A 19,682-nucleotide genomic window follows, 5' to 3' on the forward strand; every position below is an offset into this window, starting at 1 on the left:
TTGGGCATGAATATACTTAGACAATGGATTCCTATAATTACAAGTAATGCATGCCATTTTTATGACCTTGCATTTGAAGTTTGCTCTGCCATCACAATCACTGTCATTAAAAACATGCCTAAATTAAGATGTTGATGAATCAACAGAACTCAGAGCCATTAGAAGAGAACCCCAACATGCATGTGAGTCTTGATGGTCGAGAATTGAAGTTGTTGCAAGTCAGAGAGCAAGATACTGGCAACTATTCATGTTTGGCTGTCAATGTTGCAGGAGCTATTTTTATCAACCATACTCTTCAAGTTCAGGGTAAATATGAGTTGAAAATATACATTTTCAACTGAATTTTTTGTTTTTAATTTTGATTAATTTTGACAAAACTTGCTTTTAAGTGTTCATCTTGAATTGCATAAAGTCTTTTACTGATTATTTTCTTTTGTATTATGAAAAAGATATGCTAAATCTCTCATTCTTTCATACTGGCTGCTTTCTTAGAGAATGAGAATGAAAGTCATGTTATGTTCAGTGTTCATATCATAATTTTTATGTTTTTCTCTTCTATAATGAATGCAGTGCCTCCTCACCTGCAAGGAGAAGTGAAGGAGAATGTGCATGCAAAGGCAGGTGAAGATGTTGAACTATTTTGTCCAGTTTATGCCACACCTCAGCCTTCCATCCTGTGGATGAATGAGTCCACCATACTTCAAGAGACATTTACAATCATGTAAGATTAAAAAAGCTGTTGGATTGCGTTTCTTCTGATTAGTTTGACATAGTAAGGTTTTACTGCATATACAGTAAAATGCTCGTTAAAGATTTAAAAAATTGATAAGACATTGTGGTATATTTGATATAAAAAGCAAATACATTTACTTCAGGGAACTTAAACCAATACCCATTTAACTAGAAACCCACAGAGACTAGTCCTACGTAGTGTTAGCAAGGACGATGCTGGCCGGTACAGCTGCTTGGCCACCAATGAAGCCGGGACCTTGGAACAAGACTTCAATCTTCATGTTATGAGTGAGTCATAATTTTCCATACTGTAAAATCTAGGTATGTAATATTTTTTACTCCTGTCACTGGGAAACCAACATTGAATAGAGTGAAAGATTGATTAATCAGATTTGTTTGTTATTTGCCCTAATGACCAAGACCATTTTTTAGCAACAATTTCAGTAGATATTACAAAGTATCTTTGTTACAAGAGATGCTATGTAGTATTTGCATAATCTCAATAGATACTACAAAGTATTTTTGCATTTTATTTATTTAGCGGCTCCCAAGCTGGTGGACCTTGAGAAGCCAGTGGTGGAGAAGTCTGTGGTGGCCAATCGTCTGGTGACTGTTAGCTGCTATGTGGTGGCTGATCCTCTGCCGGCAATCAGATGGCTCAAGGTACCTCATGACTCCCACTACATCTAATTTGGCTCTTTTACTTTTCATTTATGTAAATACATATACTACTTGATTTATGCAGTTACAGGACATGTTATATTTAGCTGTTAAAAAATGTTCTATTCTGTTTTTTTTTTTTTTTTCTTGAATTAGGATGGAAAACCACTCCCTTCAACATCCACTGTGGATTTGAAATTTGACAATCAGGACCGCCACCTCACACTGCTGAGAGCCACGCCTGCGGACAGCGGCAACTACACGTGCCAGGCCACCAATGCTGCTGGCACCACCACCCTAACCACTCTTCTCTCAGTTCACACTCCTCCAACCTGGAATCCAGTATGTTTTTTGCACTAATCTAATACTGAAAATCTTCCGTTTTGGATATTTTTTTCTTGTATGTTGTGTGGAATAGTCTGCATTTGTTAATTAATTAGTGTAATAATTCAGGATTTTTCTAAGTGTTTGATATGAATTTAGTCTTAACGAAAAGTTTAACATTTTCATTGCTCTGTATATACAAAATCCTATTAAACAGTCATTATTATCAACAGGATAGTGATCTAGAAGAGGAGATTACAGCTCTGGAAGGTGAAAACTTAGAACTCTTTTGTGATGTGGAGGCAAACCCATTTCCTTCCATTTTGTGGCTTAAGAATGGACAAGTGATCAGCCCAGTACTCAAGTCTAATGACACAGAAGATGACAGGTAAAGAGGGTAATGAGAGAAACTGAAATAATCATTAATTTTGTTGTATATCAAGTAGTTATTGAACTTGATTGATAAGATAATGAAAAAAAGAAAATTGATTGAGCAGATCAGAGAGATTCTTAAACATTTAGATAGAAAGACTGAATTTATTATATCAAAAGTGTTATTATATTAATTTCCACTTTATCCTCTCATTGGCAGGTTATTGAGAGTGATTAAGCTTGATGATGGAGACAGTGGTCGGTATGTGTGTGTAGCAAGCAATGCTGCAGGCACAGGCAAGTTTGAGTTTGAGGTGACTGTGCTGGCCCACCCATCCCTCACCTATGAGCCTCAAACTAACCACACAGGTAACTCACTCCTCTGTACCCACCACACAACCTCAACAAGATTTTCATTCATGTGAGATAGACTTTTCTTTAAATTACTTTTGGCTGTTCTGTTTATTAGATAGCATTCAGTATTTGTATATTGAAGATGTATCTCTTTGGTGTATAGATTAGCATTTATCATCACATTGTTCTCATAATTGTGGATTTTTTTTTTTTTTCATAATTTTGTATGTACAGGGACTGATAGGCAATGAAATACATACTTGGTATTGATAAGTAATTCTTGGTTTATGCATTTTTTAAGTGCTTCAGAACCATCTGTTGTCTCTGGAGTGCCCAGTTGATGGGAGCCCCAAACCCAGCATCCAGTGGCTGATCAATGGCCTGCCAGTGTCCTCATCAGACAAGTACATTCAGCTTTCTGCTGCTCAGACACAACTCCACATACTAAGGTATTCATGCAGTGATAACAGACTGTCAGTAACACTGTAAATACCTGCAACTTCATTTCATATGCAATGCTGAATATGTTGTTTCCACAGACAGTGATATATTTCATGAAAATATAACATCAAGCAAAAAAACTATGATTAATGCAGAAAATTATTTCCTTCCAGAGTGCTGAGTTCAATGGCAGGACAGATCTCATGTGTGGCCAGTAACAGTGTGGGTGAACTAATGACTAACTATACTCTTAATGTCCTGACACCACCTGTCATCACCTCAACACCGAGCTCAAGGCAGGCCAAGGTGTATGAGGGAGGCTTACTTACACTCTCCTGCCACTCCAGTGGAAACCCAAGGCCACAGGTGAGTCATCAAGTAAGTTTTGATATTAAGGTGATATATTTATGCTTTTATAAGGATGTCACAGTGTACATGTGTTATTGACAGGTGGCTTGGCTGGTGGGAGATGGCAGGATGTTGACTGAATCAGAACTACTTGACTCTGGTTTGGAGTTACATGAAGTCAATCAGTCACTCATTATCTTGGAGGCTAATAAAGGCCACCAGGGTCATTACACATGTGTGGTCTCCAACCCTGCAGGATCAGCTGAAGACACCTTTTTTGTAGAAGTTCTGGGTAGGTTGCAAGTGATTGTCAGATATATAGCAAAATGTAACTTTGTTTTAATTAAGAAATGAATGATGGTGTTAAAAGACATTATAAAAGAATAAGATCTTCACCTGTGTCATTCATAGGTACAAAACACTATACATAGTAATTATCATGGTAACAAAGATTACTATACAACACACACACACACACACACACACACACACACACACACACACACACACACACACACACACACACACACACACACACACACACACACACACACACACACACACCAAGCTCTAAAAAAGATATAAGAAAACTGGAAAGGATACGGAAGATTGCTACAAAGATGGTGCCGGAATTAAAGGACCTCACATATGAAGAACGACTGAAGGAAATGGGACTGCCAACCTTACAGGATAGAAGATAATGCAGTGACCTAATAACAATGTATAAGATAGTAAATGATATTGAAAAAATAGACAAAGAAGACCTGGTGCTGTTGGCAGAAGAAGATGGAAGGACAAGAGGACATGAAAAGAAGATCAGGATGAGGCAGTGTGTGAAGGATGTTGGAAAATACAGTTTTCCACACAGAACGATGGAAAAATGGAATGCATTGGATAAGGAAATTGTTGCAGCACATAGTGTGCATAACTTTAAAGAAAAACTAGATGAATGGAGATATGGAGACAGGATGCTATGAGCCCTGCTTGAACCCTGTACAATACAACTAGGTAAATACAACTAGGTAAATACACCAAGTGGATAATGAGAAACTGATCCTGAGAGAAGAACATGACATTCGAAGCACAAGATCGCATAGTAAAAAGCTGAGGAAGGGAAGATGTCTAAGAGATATTAAAAAATAAAGTGTCCCGCAAAGATATGTTGAGACGTGGAACAGCTTCAGTGAAGAAGTGGTGATAGCAACGAGTGTGCATAGTTTTAAAGAAAAATTGGATAAGTGTAGATATGGAGACGGGGCCAAACGAGTGTAAAGCCCAGGCCCTGTAAAACTACAACTACGTAAATACAACTAGATAAATACACACACACACACACACACACACACACACACACACACACACACACACACACACACACACACACACACACACACCACAATAAAATGAGTACTTATACGATAAATGTAAATACATAATGACATTTATATCACAGTGCCTCCAGTGATTCGGGAGCCAGAAGGAAGCACCAGTTTGGAGGTAATGCAAAGCTCAACAATAACACTCCTTTGTGTGGTAGATGCCCGGCCCAGAGCTACAATCACCTGGTTCAAGGTTTGCGAATTGGATTGCATGTTAGCTGTTTGGTCTTAATGTTCCTTTTTGCTAGAACTATGAGAGTATACTTAAATTTTAATAATTCTTCCACTGTACATACTTTCATTTTATCTCTTTTCCTATATCTTGTTATTTTATTAGTCATGTTTGCTTATTTCAATGTTTTCTTGATGCCCATTTCTCTTAAAATTTTCATTCATGATTAGCCAAGATGATTTTGAGTGTTCAATTACACACATCTTTTATCTCTTTACTATACATTACACCACATTACAATTTTTCATTCACTTCCCAATAAAATGTATCTTTTAACTTTATTTCTTGTCGTGCAGGATGGAAGGGAAATAGATGGAAGACAGGACCCATTTCTTCATGTGACAGGAAATGGAGAGCAACTTAAATTTCTGAGAACTCTTTCTTCTCACACTGCCAATTACACCTGTAAAGCTGCTAATGAAGCTGGAGAGGACCATCTTAATTTTCAAGTGCAGGTTATGGGTAAGTTTTTTTTTTAAGGTAGAAAAAATTATTTGTCTGGCAGTATTGAAACAGTCACTCAGATTCACATGAAGTAATTGCGGAGTGCATTAATGGACGTATAATGACATACTTTACTTCAGTGCCACCGATAATAATAGAGGATTTGGTGGAGAATGCCATTGGAGGAGGCATTGGAGGAAAAACACACGGAGTGGTTGGGCGCACTATGGACCTTGAGTGTTATGTCATTGGAACTCCCACACCCACTGTCACCTGGACTAGAGACATTCAGGTACATGACACTGTTCAAGGTTTGAGAGCTGAAAATTGTATTCTCAGTATGAAAAAGTTTATTCACTAAGTTTATTTGTACAAATATAAAATTCTATAAAAGTATTTCATAATATACTAGCAAAGTGTAGATTAAAATGAGTATGAAATAAAGTAGATCAGAAGTAGAATATTTGTATACAATGTAGGAAAGCTTTATTATATTGATATCCATTGCACATCTTGATATCTTATGTGCACCAGGAGATAGAAGTTAATGATCACTTGGAGCTGCTGGAGGGGGGACAAGTGCTGAGGCTGCACCATGCACAGACAAATGATTCTGGTCACTACACCTGCACTGCTAACTCAACCTCAGGCACTGCAGGCCGAGACTTCCTGGTTGTCATTCACAGTGAGTTGTCTTTATGTTTTCATGTGGTTTTTATCAAAATATCAGTTTTAATGAATATCTTCCTATTATACAAGCAGGAAGTAATGATATGTGCTTCCCATCCACAGGACGACCTCTCATCACACCACCATCAGAGAAGAACCTGGAGGTGGTATTGAATGACCCACTGACATTGACTTGTGAAGTAGACAGTTCCCTAACGCCTGCTGTGTCATGGATCAGACATGGACAACCCATCACTCCCTTCCTCAACCCAAACTTTCAGGTGTGTGGAAATGCTAGATATTGTTGAATATATATGCCATTCTCAAAGCTTGCAGCTGGTACCAGTTGCTGTCAGTCATGGACGGGAAGAGCTGCTATCTTATTCTTTTATTATGTGCATTATAAAGTACACTTGATCTAAATTGTTGTAAATGAACTATGAAAATAACTATATGAAATAAATGAATAAATAATGTAAAACCATTCAATTTAAAATAACATGACATTAGGTACGGTCTGAGGGCAGAGAACTACATCTTCGAAGAGTGAGGAAGGGAGATGGAGGAGCCTTTACTTGTGTGGCAGTTAATGCTGCTGGACAGGACACCCTTACCTACAATATTGCTGTACAAGGTGAGTAAGAATACATGATCAAGTCTGTCAAAGAAATATTTTCATAAATACACCAACATAGCCAATTGTTATCTTTTATTACTCAGCTTCAAAATGTAAAGTATTCGATCCAAAGCCACTGAGTTGAGAGAGGGAAACTTAACAAGTTACTATCCAAATTGAAGTTGGTTTTATGACGTGGATAATGAATGTGCTTCTTACACTGCTACTGGAGAATGGTAATATTTAGATCCATAGATACTGAATGGATAATTGATGTATGTATGTATGCTTACTTGCAAATACTTAATTGATTCTTTTCTACAGTACCAGCTGTGATCGAAAGAGCCAATACTCAGTCAAGAGTCATTGGTGTTGCTGGCCAGAGTGTGGAGTTTGTATGTGAAGCTTCTGGCAGCCCCAGGCCCAGCTTGTCCTGGGTGCATGATGACACACTTGTCACTCCTGACCACCCACATTATCAGGTGAGACAAAATGTATCTGTTTTTCTTTTTCCCCTTTTTTTAATAAATCAACACCAAAATTTATGAATTGATATGAATGGAGATCAGCTAGAATACATGAATAGACCTTGGGAATCTTGCCATTGTCTTGCATATGTTTAAAACAGTCAAACCATACAAAAACTAATAAAATGAACATTAATTACTGCGACAGATTCTTGACAAGGGTAAACGACTGCAAGTGAAGGAAGTATTGCTGGAAGATGAAGGAACAATCAGCTGTACAGCCTCCAATACTGCTGGCCAAGACACCTTCAACTTCACTTTGGAAGTCATGGGTATGATTGGTGTTTTGTGTGATGTAATAACTTGACTCATTCATTTTATGCAGTTTGCCTACATTGCATAAAATGATTGAAGAAATGAGACATTGGAACCCCTTACCTGTATTTCTTCTCTCTCTCCTGATTGCAGTGCCTCCTTACTTACCTGATGAAGCAGTGACAGATATAACAGTGAAAGAGGGAGACAGCATTATCTTAGAATGTCCTGTGGAAGCTACTCCATGTAAGTCAAAAGATATGTTATCTATATGCTGAAATTCTTACTTCAGTTAACAGTTTTCTAATGGTTAGTCTTTCCTCAGTTTTCATAACTCCACACATCTTTTCAGTTATCTCACTGTCTTGGTTCATAGAAACTCAGATTGAATGCTCTTGACTTTATACTCCTCTTTATTGGTCTCAAAATGTTTCCATTGTTTTCTTGCTATTGACAGAGTTTCAAAGTACTTCTATAATTGCTTTATGCTTGTTTGTTAACCATTTGTCAGTGATCAACATAAACATATAATTGAAGGGAAACTGACGGAGATTTACTAATCTTGTGTAGTAATATAATGGTTTATCTTGAGATTTTCATGGTATAAATCTGAAGAAATTGCAAGAATTTTGGGATTGGGAAGGAATAATGAAACCATCTTTGAAATCTGAAGAAATAATTATGAGCAGTATAGTCCTTGGCCCGTCAGTACAAGGAAGGAGAGGTTGATTGTTTAGACGAAGATGATTTTGAGTGGTCACTGACCAAACACTCTATCAACAAGAATGCCAGTGCACAGATTATTCCCCCTCCCAGTATGATGAACACAGTGAAAACCTGCAGAACAAGACATTTCATTATACTAAACTATATAACTGAAATGCTTTGAAGAGTTGATGATATATATATATATATATATATATATATATATATATATATATATATATATATATATATATATATATATATATATATATATATATATTATTTTCTTCAGGGAATATAAAAGAAAAGTATAAGACAACTGTATGAAAAGAACAGGAAAAGTGAGCAATCTTCACCTCCTTGAAGCCTGGTGTGGGATAAGCCTTCTCAGGGTTCCGGTCAATATTAGGCCACCATTTGCGTTTAAGGCGATTCAAGTGGCCCTTCTGGGTCATCTTTGATAATCTGCATTGAAAAGTGCTTATCCTTTTAGTACATATGTGTGTTTCTACTTCTGTGTGTGTGTGTGTGTGTGTGTGTGTGTGTGTGTGTGTGTGTGTGTGTGTGTGTGTGTGTGTGTGTGTGTGTGTGTGTGTGTGTGTAAATACATTTATATAGTTCTACTGCTTATGTGTATTTGACAGTTTAAATAACATTTGTCATCCATTTTTACATGTTAATTTATAATGACTGCACATTTCTTAAATATTGACTAATTCAAGATAAGCACGTGAATGACAAATAACATAGAGACATACACATGGTTGAATAGCTTCTTGTAAGGGGAGTGCTTCTGTAAACCAAAGCCGATACCACGGCGGAGGAAGTCTGTCTTGGTGTCCACAATGTCCATGGCTTGCTGGACAGGGAGCTTACGTTGCAAGCGGTATATTATGTATTCCTTGTTGGCGAAGAATGCATACTTCCCTATAAAACAATACTGATGAGGAGAGCTGGAAGTCTGTTTAATATTGGTGTTAAAATTCCCCATCAGTGAAATAGAAATTCATGTATACATGGATGAGGGAACAAAAATGTTTGTCGGCAGAGAAAAAAACTGGTTATATACATAAACTATTTATGGAACAAGTGTTTGTGAGTAAGTGCATGTAAAGAAAAGAGGTACCTTGCAGAACACTGGCAAGTGCATCATCATTGTTATAGGGTAGATTCTTTATTGGATCTTTGCCTACCATCTTTTCCCACGACATTCGCATGGGAGAACCCACAGGAGCTAGCTGGAAGAGAAAGCATCTGTATGAGTATGACCAGATGGCAGCATAAATGAAGCTGTCTTTTATGACTTGTAGAAAATGCAACAGCAGTTTTCTTAATTTAGGTGCCATCTGTAATTGTACCTGGAAGGAAAATTTTGCTATGTGTCACTGTTAAAGAATTTCAAGAATGTGTTTAATGAGATTTTTTTTAACTCTGTCTGAAAACAGAATAATAAAGAAAAAGGTTAACAGTAAATGATAAAAGAACACTAACTGCAAGGGAGTCAGCAAGTGCAGTGTTGGTGCGAACTCCAAGGTTCCAGTTTGGATGCTCCAGGAGTCCCTTAAAGTCTTTAAAAGGGAGTTGGGGCTGACGTGTAGTAAGGATGGACACCAGAATAGCTGAATAGCATGTGAGCAGCACCAAACCCATCCATAATCCTGAGAAGAACACAATCTTTCCTGACACTGGACGAGGCTCCACTGGTGTTGCTGTTGAAAATGAGTTTACAATGCATTGTCGCTCCATGCATGTGATCTATGCTTCACTGAGTATTTGATTATGTACAGTACCATCTCAAGTTTTGTGCTTGCTTGAAAACACACAGGTCATCAAAAGCAAGCGTTTGATTCTTTTATGGAGACTACAATTCAAGTGGGCCTTTTTTTTTTAATATAGATTCTTTTGCCCTTGGTAGTTCTCTCTTACATAAAAAAACAACAACAACAACAACCCTGTACTGCGTGCATGTAATAAGCTACATCATTGATGAAATTAATGTGAAATAAGGGATAACATTTAAAGAAAACGTGTCATGTTATTAGTGGGAACTCACACTGCTGAATGATGCCTGAGAATATTATCCAGAATGCCTGATTGGCACTGATAAAATGTTGGTTGACACCCAGATGCACTGTCACTGAGTTGAAGAGCCATAGTGCCACAGCTGTGGGTGGTAATACACAAGATTATTATTTAACAGCACTGAAGGGTCTCTTAATCATTGTCACACTGCCACTCTGTGCATGGGCTCACCACATGCAAGGATGGAGACTGGTATGGTAACCCAGAGGTACATATCGAAGGGCTGCCCATACAGTGTCCAGGTGCCCTCCAGCACTGGCCGGCGGATGTATAACCGTGCTAAATGTGGGGTGGATAGAGGTGACTGTTAGTTGTTATCTCAATGTGACAACAGCAAAAGAAAAAGACTTGTCAGATGACTAAACAGAGAGAGAGAGAGAGAGAGAGAGAGAGAGAGAGAGAGAGAGAGAGAGAGAGAGAGAGAGAGAGAGAGAGAGAGAGAGAGAGAGAGAGAGAGAGAGAGAGAGAGAGAGAGAGAGAGAGAGAGAGAGAGAGAGAGAGAGAGAGAGAGAGAGAGAGAGAGACTGAGTCACAGGAGTCACTATCACATACCTCACGATCTGTATAGGCAAGGTGAAGTCAATAGACAGGGAGCGTATCTGTGTGATGGACAGAGGCGCCACAGCAACATCTGCATCATCAGTCTGCAGCATCCCCACCATTCCATTCCACGTGCGGCCATCCTTTTGCAGTGAGCCGAATAGAGTGTTGGTGGCAGTATAGCTGAAGCATGGAGACAGATAAGAATGTGTTTTTACTGTACCCACGATTATATTTTCTACAGAATTGAGTCCATCCCATAGTGTTTCACCTTTATCTTTAAATTTGTGAATTTGCTTCTTGCAGACATAACTTCATCACTGCATGTCATTGGCTGATTGCTCTGCCAGAAAAATGTATTTCCTCACATTTTTCTTCAATCTTATTTGTGTGCAATTTCTTACAGTCTTCTCTTAGTGTATGTGTGTGTGTGTGTGTGTGTGTGTGTGTGTGTGTGTGTGTGTGTGTGTGTGTGTGTGTGTGTGTGTATGTATGTGTGTGTGTGTATTATAAGGATATTCAAGGCCTTATCCCTACCCAAGTACCACTTCAACAAAAACTTACGTAAAATTGAGTTGTTCTTGCAAGGTGTGCCACACATCCACAACATAACCCTCACGGAAATTCTGAAGCATCCTGTCCTGCACCAGACTTTCATATGGCATCGTCTGTGGACCAGAGTGAATATTACCTCCCCATAATAAATTTCCCATTATCACCCACCTCCCAGCCAAATCCATAAAATAGATAAATAAATAAACGTGGGAAAATCAATAAGGTGATATTATGAAATGCTTCGTGGAAAGAGAAAGTGAGTGCTGGAAAGAACAGCAAAATGTAACCTTGATAGTAGCCACCCGGAGATGAAAGCCTTGCAGGTCCTTGCGTCGATCATATTTGTTCTCACGAGTAACCTGCTGCAGCCCTGTAGCTGGTGTCCAGAAACCCCACGTCTCCTGCTGTATGGTGTGGCTGCCTGCTTCTCGACCCACATTCCACACCTCGATTATTTTAAAGTGACTTTCCACAGTTTCCTGGCACAACATCACCTGCAGGGGAGTTTTTCTTTTATTTATTTTTCTATTTCTTTACTATTTTTTAATGTGTCACAGGGCAAAGATAAGAAAAGTGAAGAAGCCCATCGAGTTGCTAATTTCAAGACAAAAGTCAAAAGAATCATCTAAAATTGTATGAATCATCATGATATTCATACATATTACAGCACACACAATACCTCACTATCCACGTAAATGTTGACGTCAGCAAGAACGTCTTTTACTTGCTGAAACGAGATATTCCTAGACAGCAAAACGAGCCACTCTTGCTGTTCAGTGTAGAACCCAAGTTTTCCTGCCTGCAGCATGTAACCATAGTATTAACATTGATGAATAACACACACACACACACACATGACAAATATTAGGTCACCATTTCATAAAAAAAAAAAAGAAAAACAAAATGGAGCATTCATAGTGAGTGAAGATAACTAATGTTCAATGCAGTTGTGTGATGCGTGTGCATGACCAAATTTGCGACTGTTATTTTACGTACGTAGAGTTTCTGACTCATCCCTTCTCGTTGGAAAGTGTCAGATGTAGCACCTTGAAACGACTAGTTGGCGTTTTGGCAGGAAGCAAATGCAAACAAACAGCTACCCGCCAAGATGTCTTCCTCAGTGACGATGCTGAAGCAGGGGGGTTTCTATATTACCTGGGGGCCCTAGGCAAGAAGGACCATGGGGGCCTCCAGCCCAGAATGATGATGAATGAAGTTCAGGACAATGGATCAGTAAATAAATATTTTATTAAAGAATTGACTTATAAAATACGTAAATGATAAATAACATAATATCAGCCGTCCCTCTCTATCCCCACCAAGCAACTGCCTATGTTGCTTACCCATTGCGACGCCTCGTGTTGAAGCTGTGGTTGCTCCTCTTTTGGCATACCGGAGGAGTCAACAGAAAAGAAAATGCTTTTGGATGTCTAAGTAGAAAGAAAGAAGAGTGTCTACCACACTCTAAATTAGCCAACATTTCTGATAAGAAAACTGTTAATCTTATGAAGATTATGCACAATTGGAATAAAATTAAATCATTCCAACAACACTCTGCATTGAGGGAAACATTTCTTATAGAGTGGCAGCTATTTCGTCTAACGACAATTTGCATAATTTTTTTTTTTCACTAAAATTAATAGCTGGGATCCCAGAGGTGTTCTTTTTCCCTCACCAACTCTAACATCTTCTCTATCCCTGGAGGCCACATTTTTAAAACTTACTCCGTGACATCACGACGTAAATAAAGCCGCAAATCGACTAGTGAAACCAACATGGTCTTGATTTGCGACTTTCGCATTCGCTATGCGCCGATTGCGAGTCAGAAACTCTACGTACGTAAAGATATAAAAAAAAAAAGTCGCAAATTGGCACGTGTGAACCCGCCTTAAGATGAAACGAATGACAATTGACAACAGTGCACAGAAAAATTTGTGTACAACGTGACATACTCCACGTTGTCGCCATATAAGCTGACTTACTACGTTTGATATTACTGTCGCTAGCAGTACATGTGTTAGATGTCTTACCATGCTCATGAAAGTGGAACTTTGCCCTGGCTCGTCCCACTGTGCGATGAACTGTGATCTGTAGCGTGGGTCCCGAAGGTACATCACTCGCCCAGTGTCGGCACCGCCATCCACTCCGCCTTGGAACGTGCTGCTGGTCTGGATCGAACTGTGCAAATACTGAATCATTAAATTTTTATTTCATTATTTACAGTGTGTTTTTGTTTTCGGCACCAGGAGTAACCTGTGTGTATACGAAATATGAACGTGATCGTAAAATAATGTAATGAGATGTTTATGATACTCGATCATAGATTCAAGTGTTGTCTCAGATCACTTATTCACGAAATGGGCGATTAAAATATTTCCTGCTAGAGTTAAGTACAAGGTTGATGCATTCAGATCGAGCTGGATATTACACACACACACACACACACACACATATTGGTTTGCCCACGCTGTCTTGAAATGAAGCAAGGCATACTAAGGAAGAGATAGAAAGATTGTATTTAAAATGATTTGATAGAATTGAGTGGAGAGAAGGCAGAAGGTAGAACATTACGGAAAAGACTAGTGAGGGTGAAGGATATGGCAGGGGGTGCAGAAGAAAACTTACTGGTAGAGGCCGAGGGCGAGGGTGTTATTGGATGCCAAGGGAATGATTGACCCAGCAGCAGAATTAACGATGTCCGCCATCAGTTGCGTCGTCTCTTGGGGCGAAAGTATCTCTGCCGCCACGTCCCATTAGAAAAATGTATCTAGTTTTAGGTTTTATGAATGGAAATTAAGTCCATAAATTCAAATTTTGAGTGATTAATGTTTACGTTGAGTGGAAAAAATAATCCAGTTTTGTACTACGACTCGAATTAAGTTCATGAAATACGTGAAGAGGAAAAATACAGAAAGGTTTAAGTAATGTCTCGAATGAAGCCCACAAATTCAAGTTATTGTTGATTACATTGCGTGGGAGAATCATTCCGTTCAGCTGACATGATGAAGTTTTCCAGGCGAAATGAAGAAGGAAGTTATGTTCAGTCGCTACATGAAGAGTAAAGAGCAATAGTTCACCTGAGTCCTCCGGATCGAGCAGCACCACGTGGTTCCATTGGCGCTGCTGCATAATGTCCCTAATCATTTTCATCAGTGGACGGTCAGCACTCACAGTCGTAATTACTGCCATCACCACCGCTAACACAATCACTCCTCGCCACCTTGCCATCACTATCCTGCACACTGATTCACAGAGGGCACGGTCAGCACTACTACTACTACTACCACCACCACAACCATTACTACTACTACTACTACTACTACTACTACTACTACTACTACTACTACTACTACTACTACCACCACCACAACCATTACTACTACTACTACTACTACAGCTGTTATTGCTATTAGATTATTTAGTACTTGGGTATATACGACTCGAGCGTGAAATATATATACAGGTAATTGCTTCTCGGCTACTGTTGTTTTCAAGTTCGTTTTGAGTAATATTTATAGTTAGCACTCCGGAAAGGGGACGATGGTGGTAATAATACTAATGAAACTTAATCTTACCGTGAAAAAGACGTATTAGAAACCTAGATAGGATGAAAACTGGCAGAGAGAGAGAGAGAGAGAGAGAGAGAGAGAGAGAGAGAGAGAGAGAGACCCAACTCACCCTCTGGCTGGCACAGGACTGACTGACCTAACGCATTGATGACTGAGAGAAGAGATGTCTTGGGCCTTATAAGCACGGCACGCAATCCCCAGGTGGTTCGTCACAACTTTCTTCTTATTACACATTTTTCATGAACCCTCACAGCGTAGTAGTTCTTAACTTTTTTTTTATTATTTTTTTTTTTTACCACCACGCTTCCTTTAGGAATATGTCTCTCCCCCACTCCTCCCTTCTATCAATGAATAAAATCCCCTCCTAGATTTTAAAGAAAAAGGCGATACTTTAGCAGTTTTCATAAACTTCTCATTACTTAAGCATGCTCTCGTTAAGAGAATGACAAATATGATTAGATAATGAGATAAATTCCTGCTTTTTCCCAAAGGGTTGCGTCCCCCTTGGAAATTAGTGAAAGAGGAGGAGAGGGAGAAACAAAGCTATATGTATATACTATTAATTTGTCTTATATTCTCTGATACGTGTTCTGCATGTTATTTTACGGTTGTACGATTCATAATGTCGAGTGAAACAGAAGAACCGGACGAATTTATGAGTTACGTATTTTTACCGCCGTCTCTAACCTATACCGTGTTCACCTAAGATAAAGAATAAGAAGAGAAGGTACCGTAGCCAGACTTTCGTGACCACACCAAAGTTTTGTTCGTGGCTGGGGCATAACTTTGTCTCGCTATCTTTGTCCCGACATAAATTTTTTAACTCTCTCTCTCTCTCTCTCTCTCTCTCTCTCTCTCTCTCTCTCTCTCGTTTTTTAAGAACTTCCCTAAAATGTATCTCATAATTTACTCTTTCAATGTTTTCTCCCACGTTGCGTTTTATTTTTTCTACATTTCTAAGCCAAATGATGAAACTTATAGCTATGCATCTCCCCTTCCAACATTTCTCTCGATTCCAGGTGTAATAGACATCGATTAAGATACAAATTTGCCTAACCAATTACCTCACTCCATAACAGTTATACAATTATATGATTGATTGAGTTATATAATCGATGAACGCATACTTTACTAACACAAGGATCTATAATATAATATAGTATGCTGAGAGAGAGAGAGAGAGAGAGAGATCTGTAATTATGGTGTCCTGACAAGACGCCTGTATCTCATCTCCTATTCATATGCTCCATAACAAAAGTTTGACCACTGAGTTCCATAAATAATAGTACACAGGAGACCGAGGAATCATCAGAGCGAAGTGTTATTGCTGTTTGTCTTTCGGTGGGTCGTTCAAATAAATGGATTTATAGATCAGAGAGAGAGAGAGAGAGAGAGAGAGACCAAACTGATTTCTCTCTCTCTCTCTCAAAGGTGCACTACTGTTTTAACCATGATTTTTTTTTTATTCTACGAGTATTCTTATATATACTGTATATCTAGAGTGGCTTTAGATGATGTTTTGCCTTTCTTTCCAGTATCTCCTTATTCACAATGCTGGTCCTAGGCACTCATCAAATTCCTGCTCCTCATTAGGAAAATAGTATGCCTCACAAGCTACTGTGGTGTCTTGCAGTAGGATTTCGCGTTAGAGACCACAAGTTTGTGTATGAAATGGTAATTAAATCATAAGAAAAGAAAGACACACCCAAGGACTGACAAACTGCTGGAAAGTGAAGTGAAAAATACCCTTTCATCACTGCCAAGTAACTGAAAGAAGCACACCCTGATGTTTTGGAAGAGACATCATATATATATATATATATATATATATATATATATATATATATATATATATATATATATATATATATATATATGTAACACTTGAAAAAGGGAATTTTTTTTCAAATTGTTTAAAGAACAGATTATAAAAACAGGATGTGGAGAAAAAAGTGTAAGATTTTCAATTTATGCCGTAAGACTTGAAAATCATGAAAATTACAATAGAATTATGCAAAAAACAAAACTCAACATATATGAAATAGGGTTGGATGTTATGAATTCCTTCAACTATTTTCACAAACTTATTCCTGTGTTCTCTTGCTCTTTTCAAATTTCATTATCTTTGTATTTGTAGTATTGGTCCATTGGTTTCTCTGTCTCTGATCACATTTGGCTCTTCTCGTTAAGAAAATAGGGATTGGGTTATGAAATCCTTTAACTATTTTCACAGAGTTATATCCACTCTCTTTCTTATGTAGCCCCAACAGTGACATGGGAGAGAGATGGCTCACCGATTGACATTAATGGCAAGGGAAACATTAACACAGAAAGGAATGGACAATGGCTGCGAGTGGTGCGAGCTGGTAGCCACAACACTGGAGTGTACACGTGTACCAGCACTAACTTGGTGGGTCTGCTGGATGTGGACCTTGTTTTGAATGTTCTTGGTAAGTGTGTGTGTGTGTGTGTGTGTGTGTGTGTGTGTGTGTAACTATACGTAAGCATTTATCCCACTTACTTTTGAAATATTAGTTTCTTTGCTCACAGTACACAATGCAGAACTAATGTGTGAACATTTGTTTCTTCAGTACTACCAGAGATTGTGGAAGGAAGACTTAGTGTGGTGAAGCACAACACTGTGGAAGGCCTCAGGGAAATGGAGGTGGTGACAGTGACAGAGGGTGGCCATGCTGTACTCGAGTGCTACCTACGGAAGGGCTTTCCTGCCCCCAACAGGACCTGGACTCTTTACCCTAATACTTCTCTTCCCCTCCATTTTAAGGTGAACATGAAAACATAACAAACTATAGCTCTTTTAATGGACTACTTTTATAATGATGATTATTGGAATGAAATAGTAAACTCAGACAACGTTCACATCTGCACTTCTAATGTTATTAGCTATGTCATCTTAATTTCTATTATTTATTAGCATTTATCTGCATTTACATCGTTATGATTACTGTAGGTTGTGTTTGTCACTCATTGGTTTTAGTTTTCCCTTCTGGTAATGGTACCTGTTACTCACACAGGTGATGGGGGGTGGGGAGAGAGTAGTGGTGAGCAAGGCATCAGTGGAGGATGCTGGAATCTATAGTTGCCTGGCCCACAATCAAGCTGGACAGGACAGCAAATTGATAAAGCTGGAAGTCTATTCTCCTCCACGTATCAATATGTCGGCCCTTCCTAGCAATTTTGTGGTTCTTCATAAAGGTAAAACAAAATTTTTTCTTATTGTCTGTTCGTGTGTTCATTTGCTTTTCTTCCCTTTTTCATTAATAGCATGAATAATATTGAATGAATTGGAATGAATATATGAAATTTGCTTGGATCATTTGGAAGAAATGAACTGCTACACATATATTGTAAAATCTATATTTCAAATATTGCTGCAAATTTCTGACGTATTCTCAGGTAATGTGGAGGCTGAACTACCCACCATAGGTCAGCCTCAGAACTCCACTCACTCAGCTGCCGTCACCATCACTCATGGCCAGACCATCACACTCCCCTGCCCAGTCACAGGTCTGGAATTATAATGTATCACATGCTAGTTGTATATCATAATCAACGAAATAGGGTAAGTGTACATTTCATCCTTCATTATTAAGTAGGATGATTTATGTCTTTCCTCTTTGATAAGAAAAAAATTTTTCCTCCTCCAGGATATCCTCTGCCTCGCCGTTTGTGGTACCAAGGTTCCCAGGCGCTGGTGTCGTCATCAAAGCGAGTGGTTGGTACTGGCGGTCGAGACTTGACTCTAGTGGGTGTTGGGCCGAGGGATGTTGGGATCTATGTGTGTGTGGCAGTAAATCCAGCTGGAGAAGCACAGCTCACCACTTCTCTTCATGTTATTTGTGAGGATTTGATTGTTGTGTATCATTGCATCAATATTGTGATAAGTCATTGGTATAGATTTGTTGGATAGATTTTTCCTCAATTTCTGGCTATGAAGTCTTGATGTATTGCCACTTCATGATAAATAATACCCAATTTCAATGCCTCACTTTCAGGCACACCTAAGTGGTTCCCACAAACTACCATCAATCACAACCCTATTTCTCCATGAATATTACATAGTGTCATCACCATAAGATATTGATTTCACCTTTATTATTTCACAGCTGTTCCGGAACTGGAAGGGCAAACTAATGAAGAGTTGATGTTGGTGGAAGGGGAAAATACTATTCTTGAGTGCAGAGTGAAACCTCAATCTGCAGGACAGCTGGGGCCAGGCATTCAGTCCCATTACAATATCACGTGGACAAAGGCAAGTACTTAAGTCATCAGCAAATGTTTATGAGTATTCTTTTGCTGGATTCATTTTATTGAAATATTTCAATATGTTGACAGGGTGATAAATGTATGTAATTGAGCTTGGTGTATTACTTAATGTGTCATATTGCATTACATAAACATATGTTTTAACATTATAGTCTGGCCAACGACTAGAGCAGGACACACTGTGGAGTGAGGAAATTGAACTGGTGATGGACAGTCCAACCAACCTGGATCAGTATTATGACTATGACAATTCTACATTCAGCCCAGAAATGTTTGAAGATTTCAGCTCACAATCAGGCTGGCACTCAACAACCTATCCTGAAGAGGACAATGACAGGCAGCTTGATGGGGCACATTACACCATCTCCACTGATGGCTCACGTCTTTTCTTGCCACTGATTACAAAGCAAGAGGAAGGCATGTACTCCTGCCAGGTGGCCAATGAAGCAGGAACTACTCACAAGACTTTCAGATTGGATGTCTTGGGTTCGTATATATCTGAAAATATGAGGATTTTGTTTTATGAGGCATTTTATCTATAACATAATTTGATTTTCTTTCACTAATACATTTTTATTTGCATGTACATTT

The 19,682-nt window shown here is 38.7% G+C and overlaps 2 protein-coding genes across 3 annotated transcripts in view; one reads left to right on the top strand and one right to left on the bottom strand.

Moving 5' to 3' along the window:
* Positions 1-19,682, top strand: part of LOC123515753 (hemicentin-1-like) — a 63,252-nt gene that overhangs the window by 25,766 nt on the left and 17,804 nt on the right. The window contains exons 39-64 of the mRNA XM_045274609.1: positions 147-306; positions 571-721; positions 905-1,020; positions 1,274-1,395; positions 1,549-1,734; positions 1,950-2,104; positions 2,309-2,457; positions 2,744-2,891; positions 3,057-3,249; positions 3,334-3,523; positions 4,685-4,803; positions 5,139-5,304; positions 5,427-5,578; positions 5,821-5,971; positions 6,079-6,236; positions 6,466-6,589; positions 6,896-7,053; positions 7,247-7,370; positions 7,507-7,599; positions 17,066-17,254; positions 17,396-17,589; positions 17,840-18,020; positions 18,222-18,332; positions 18,473-18,664; positions 18,932-19,077; positions 19,244-19,577. Coding sequence (XP_045130544.1) covers positions 147-306; positions 571-721; positions 905-1,020; positions 1,274-1,395; positions 1,549-1,734; positions 1,950-2,104; positions 2,309-2,457; positions 2,744-2,891; positions 3,057-3,249; positions 3,334-3,523; positions 4,685-4,803; positions 5,139-5,304; positions 5,427-5,578; positions 5,821-5,971; positions 6,079-6,236; positions 6,466-6,589; positions 6,896-7,053; positions 7,247-7,370; positions 7,507-7,599; positions 17,066-17,254; positions 17,396-17,589; positions 17,840-18,020; positions 18,222-18,332; positions 18,473-18,664; positions 18,932-19,077; positions 19,244-19,577 — 4,162 coding nt within the window. The remainder of the gene's footprint in view (positions 1-146; positions 307-570; positions 722-904; positions 1,021-1,273; positions 1,396-1,548; positions 1,735-1,949; positions 2,105-2,308; positions 2,458-2,743; positions 2,892-3,056; positions 3,250-3,333; positions 3,524-4,684; positions 4,804-5,138; positions 5,305-5,426; positions 5,579-5,820; positions 5,972-6,078; positions 6,237-6,465; positions 6,590-6,895; positions 7,054-7,246; positions 7,371-7,506; positions 7,600-17,065; positions 17,255-17,395; positions 17,590-17,839; positions 18,021-18,221; positions 18,333-18,472; positions 18,665-18,931; positions 19,078-19,243; positions 19,578-19,682) is intronic.
* Positions 9,187-14,513, bottom strand: LOC123515509 (glutamate receptor 2-like). 2 transcript variants are annotated; one of them, XM_045274184.1, is made up of 11 exons: positions 14,313-14,513; positions 13,861-13,972; positions 13,266-13,413; positions 11,915-12,034; positions 11,523-11,729; positions 11,245-11,348; positions 10,693-10,863; positions 10,312-10,419; positions 10,112-10,222; positions 9,550-9,767; positions 9,187-9,296 (listed from the first exon to the last, which is right to left on the bottom strand). In XM_045274184.1, the coding sequence occupies exons 1-10, from the start codon at positions 14,461-14,463 to the stop codon at positions 9,629-9,631; spliced, it is 1,371 nt and encodes a 456-aa protein (XP_045130119.1). In that variant the 5' UTR covers positions 14,464-14,513; the 3' UTR covers positions 9,187-9,296; positions 9,550-9,628. The 2 variants fall into 2 exon arrangements, with proteins under 2 accessions (XP_045130119.1, XP_045130120.1); XM_045274185.1 differs by lacking the exon at positions 11,915-12,034.

The sequence above is a fragment of the Portunus trituberculatus genome, chromosome 39, assembly GCF_017591435.1.
Source record: "Portunus trituberculatus isolate SZX2019 chromosome 39, ASM1759143v1, whole genome shotgun sequence".
Classification (NCBI taxonomy): domain Eukaryota; kingdom Metazoa; phylum Arthropoda; class Malacostraca; order Decapoda; family Portunidae; genus Portunus; species Portunus trituberculatus.

Coding starts and splice junctions, on each gene's coding strand:
- LOC123515509 (XM_045274184.1), bottom strand. CDS start 14,463: ATGGCAAGGTGGCGAGGAGTGATTGTGTTAGCGGTGGTGATGGCAGTA. Junction 12,035..13,265: donor GTTCCACTTTCATGAGCATG/GTAAGACATCTA, acceptor TACATGCTGCAG/GCAGGAAAACTTGGGTTCTA. Junction 9,768..10,111: donor CTCAGGCATCATTCAGCAGT/GTGAGTTCCCAC, acceptor CATTTTCAACAG/CAACACCAGTGGAGCCTCGT.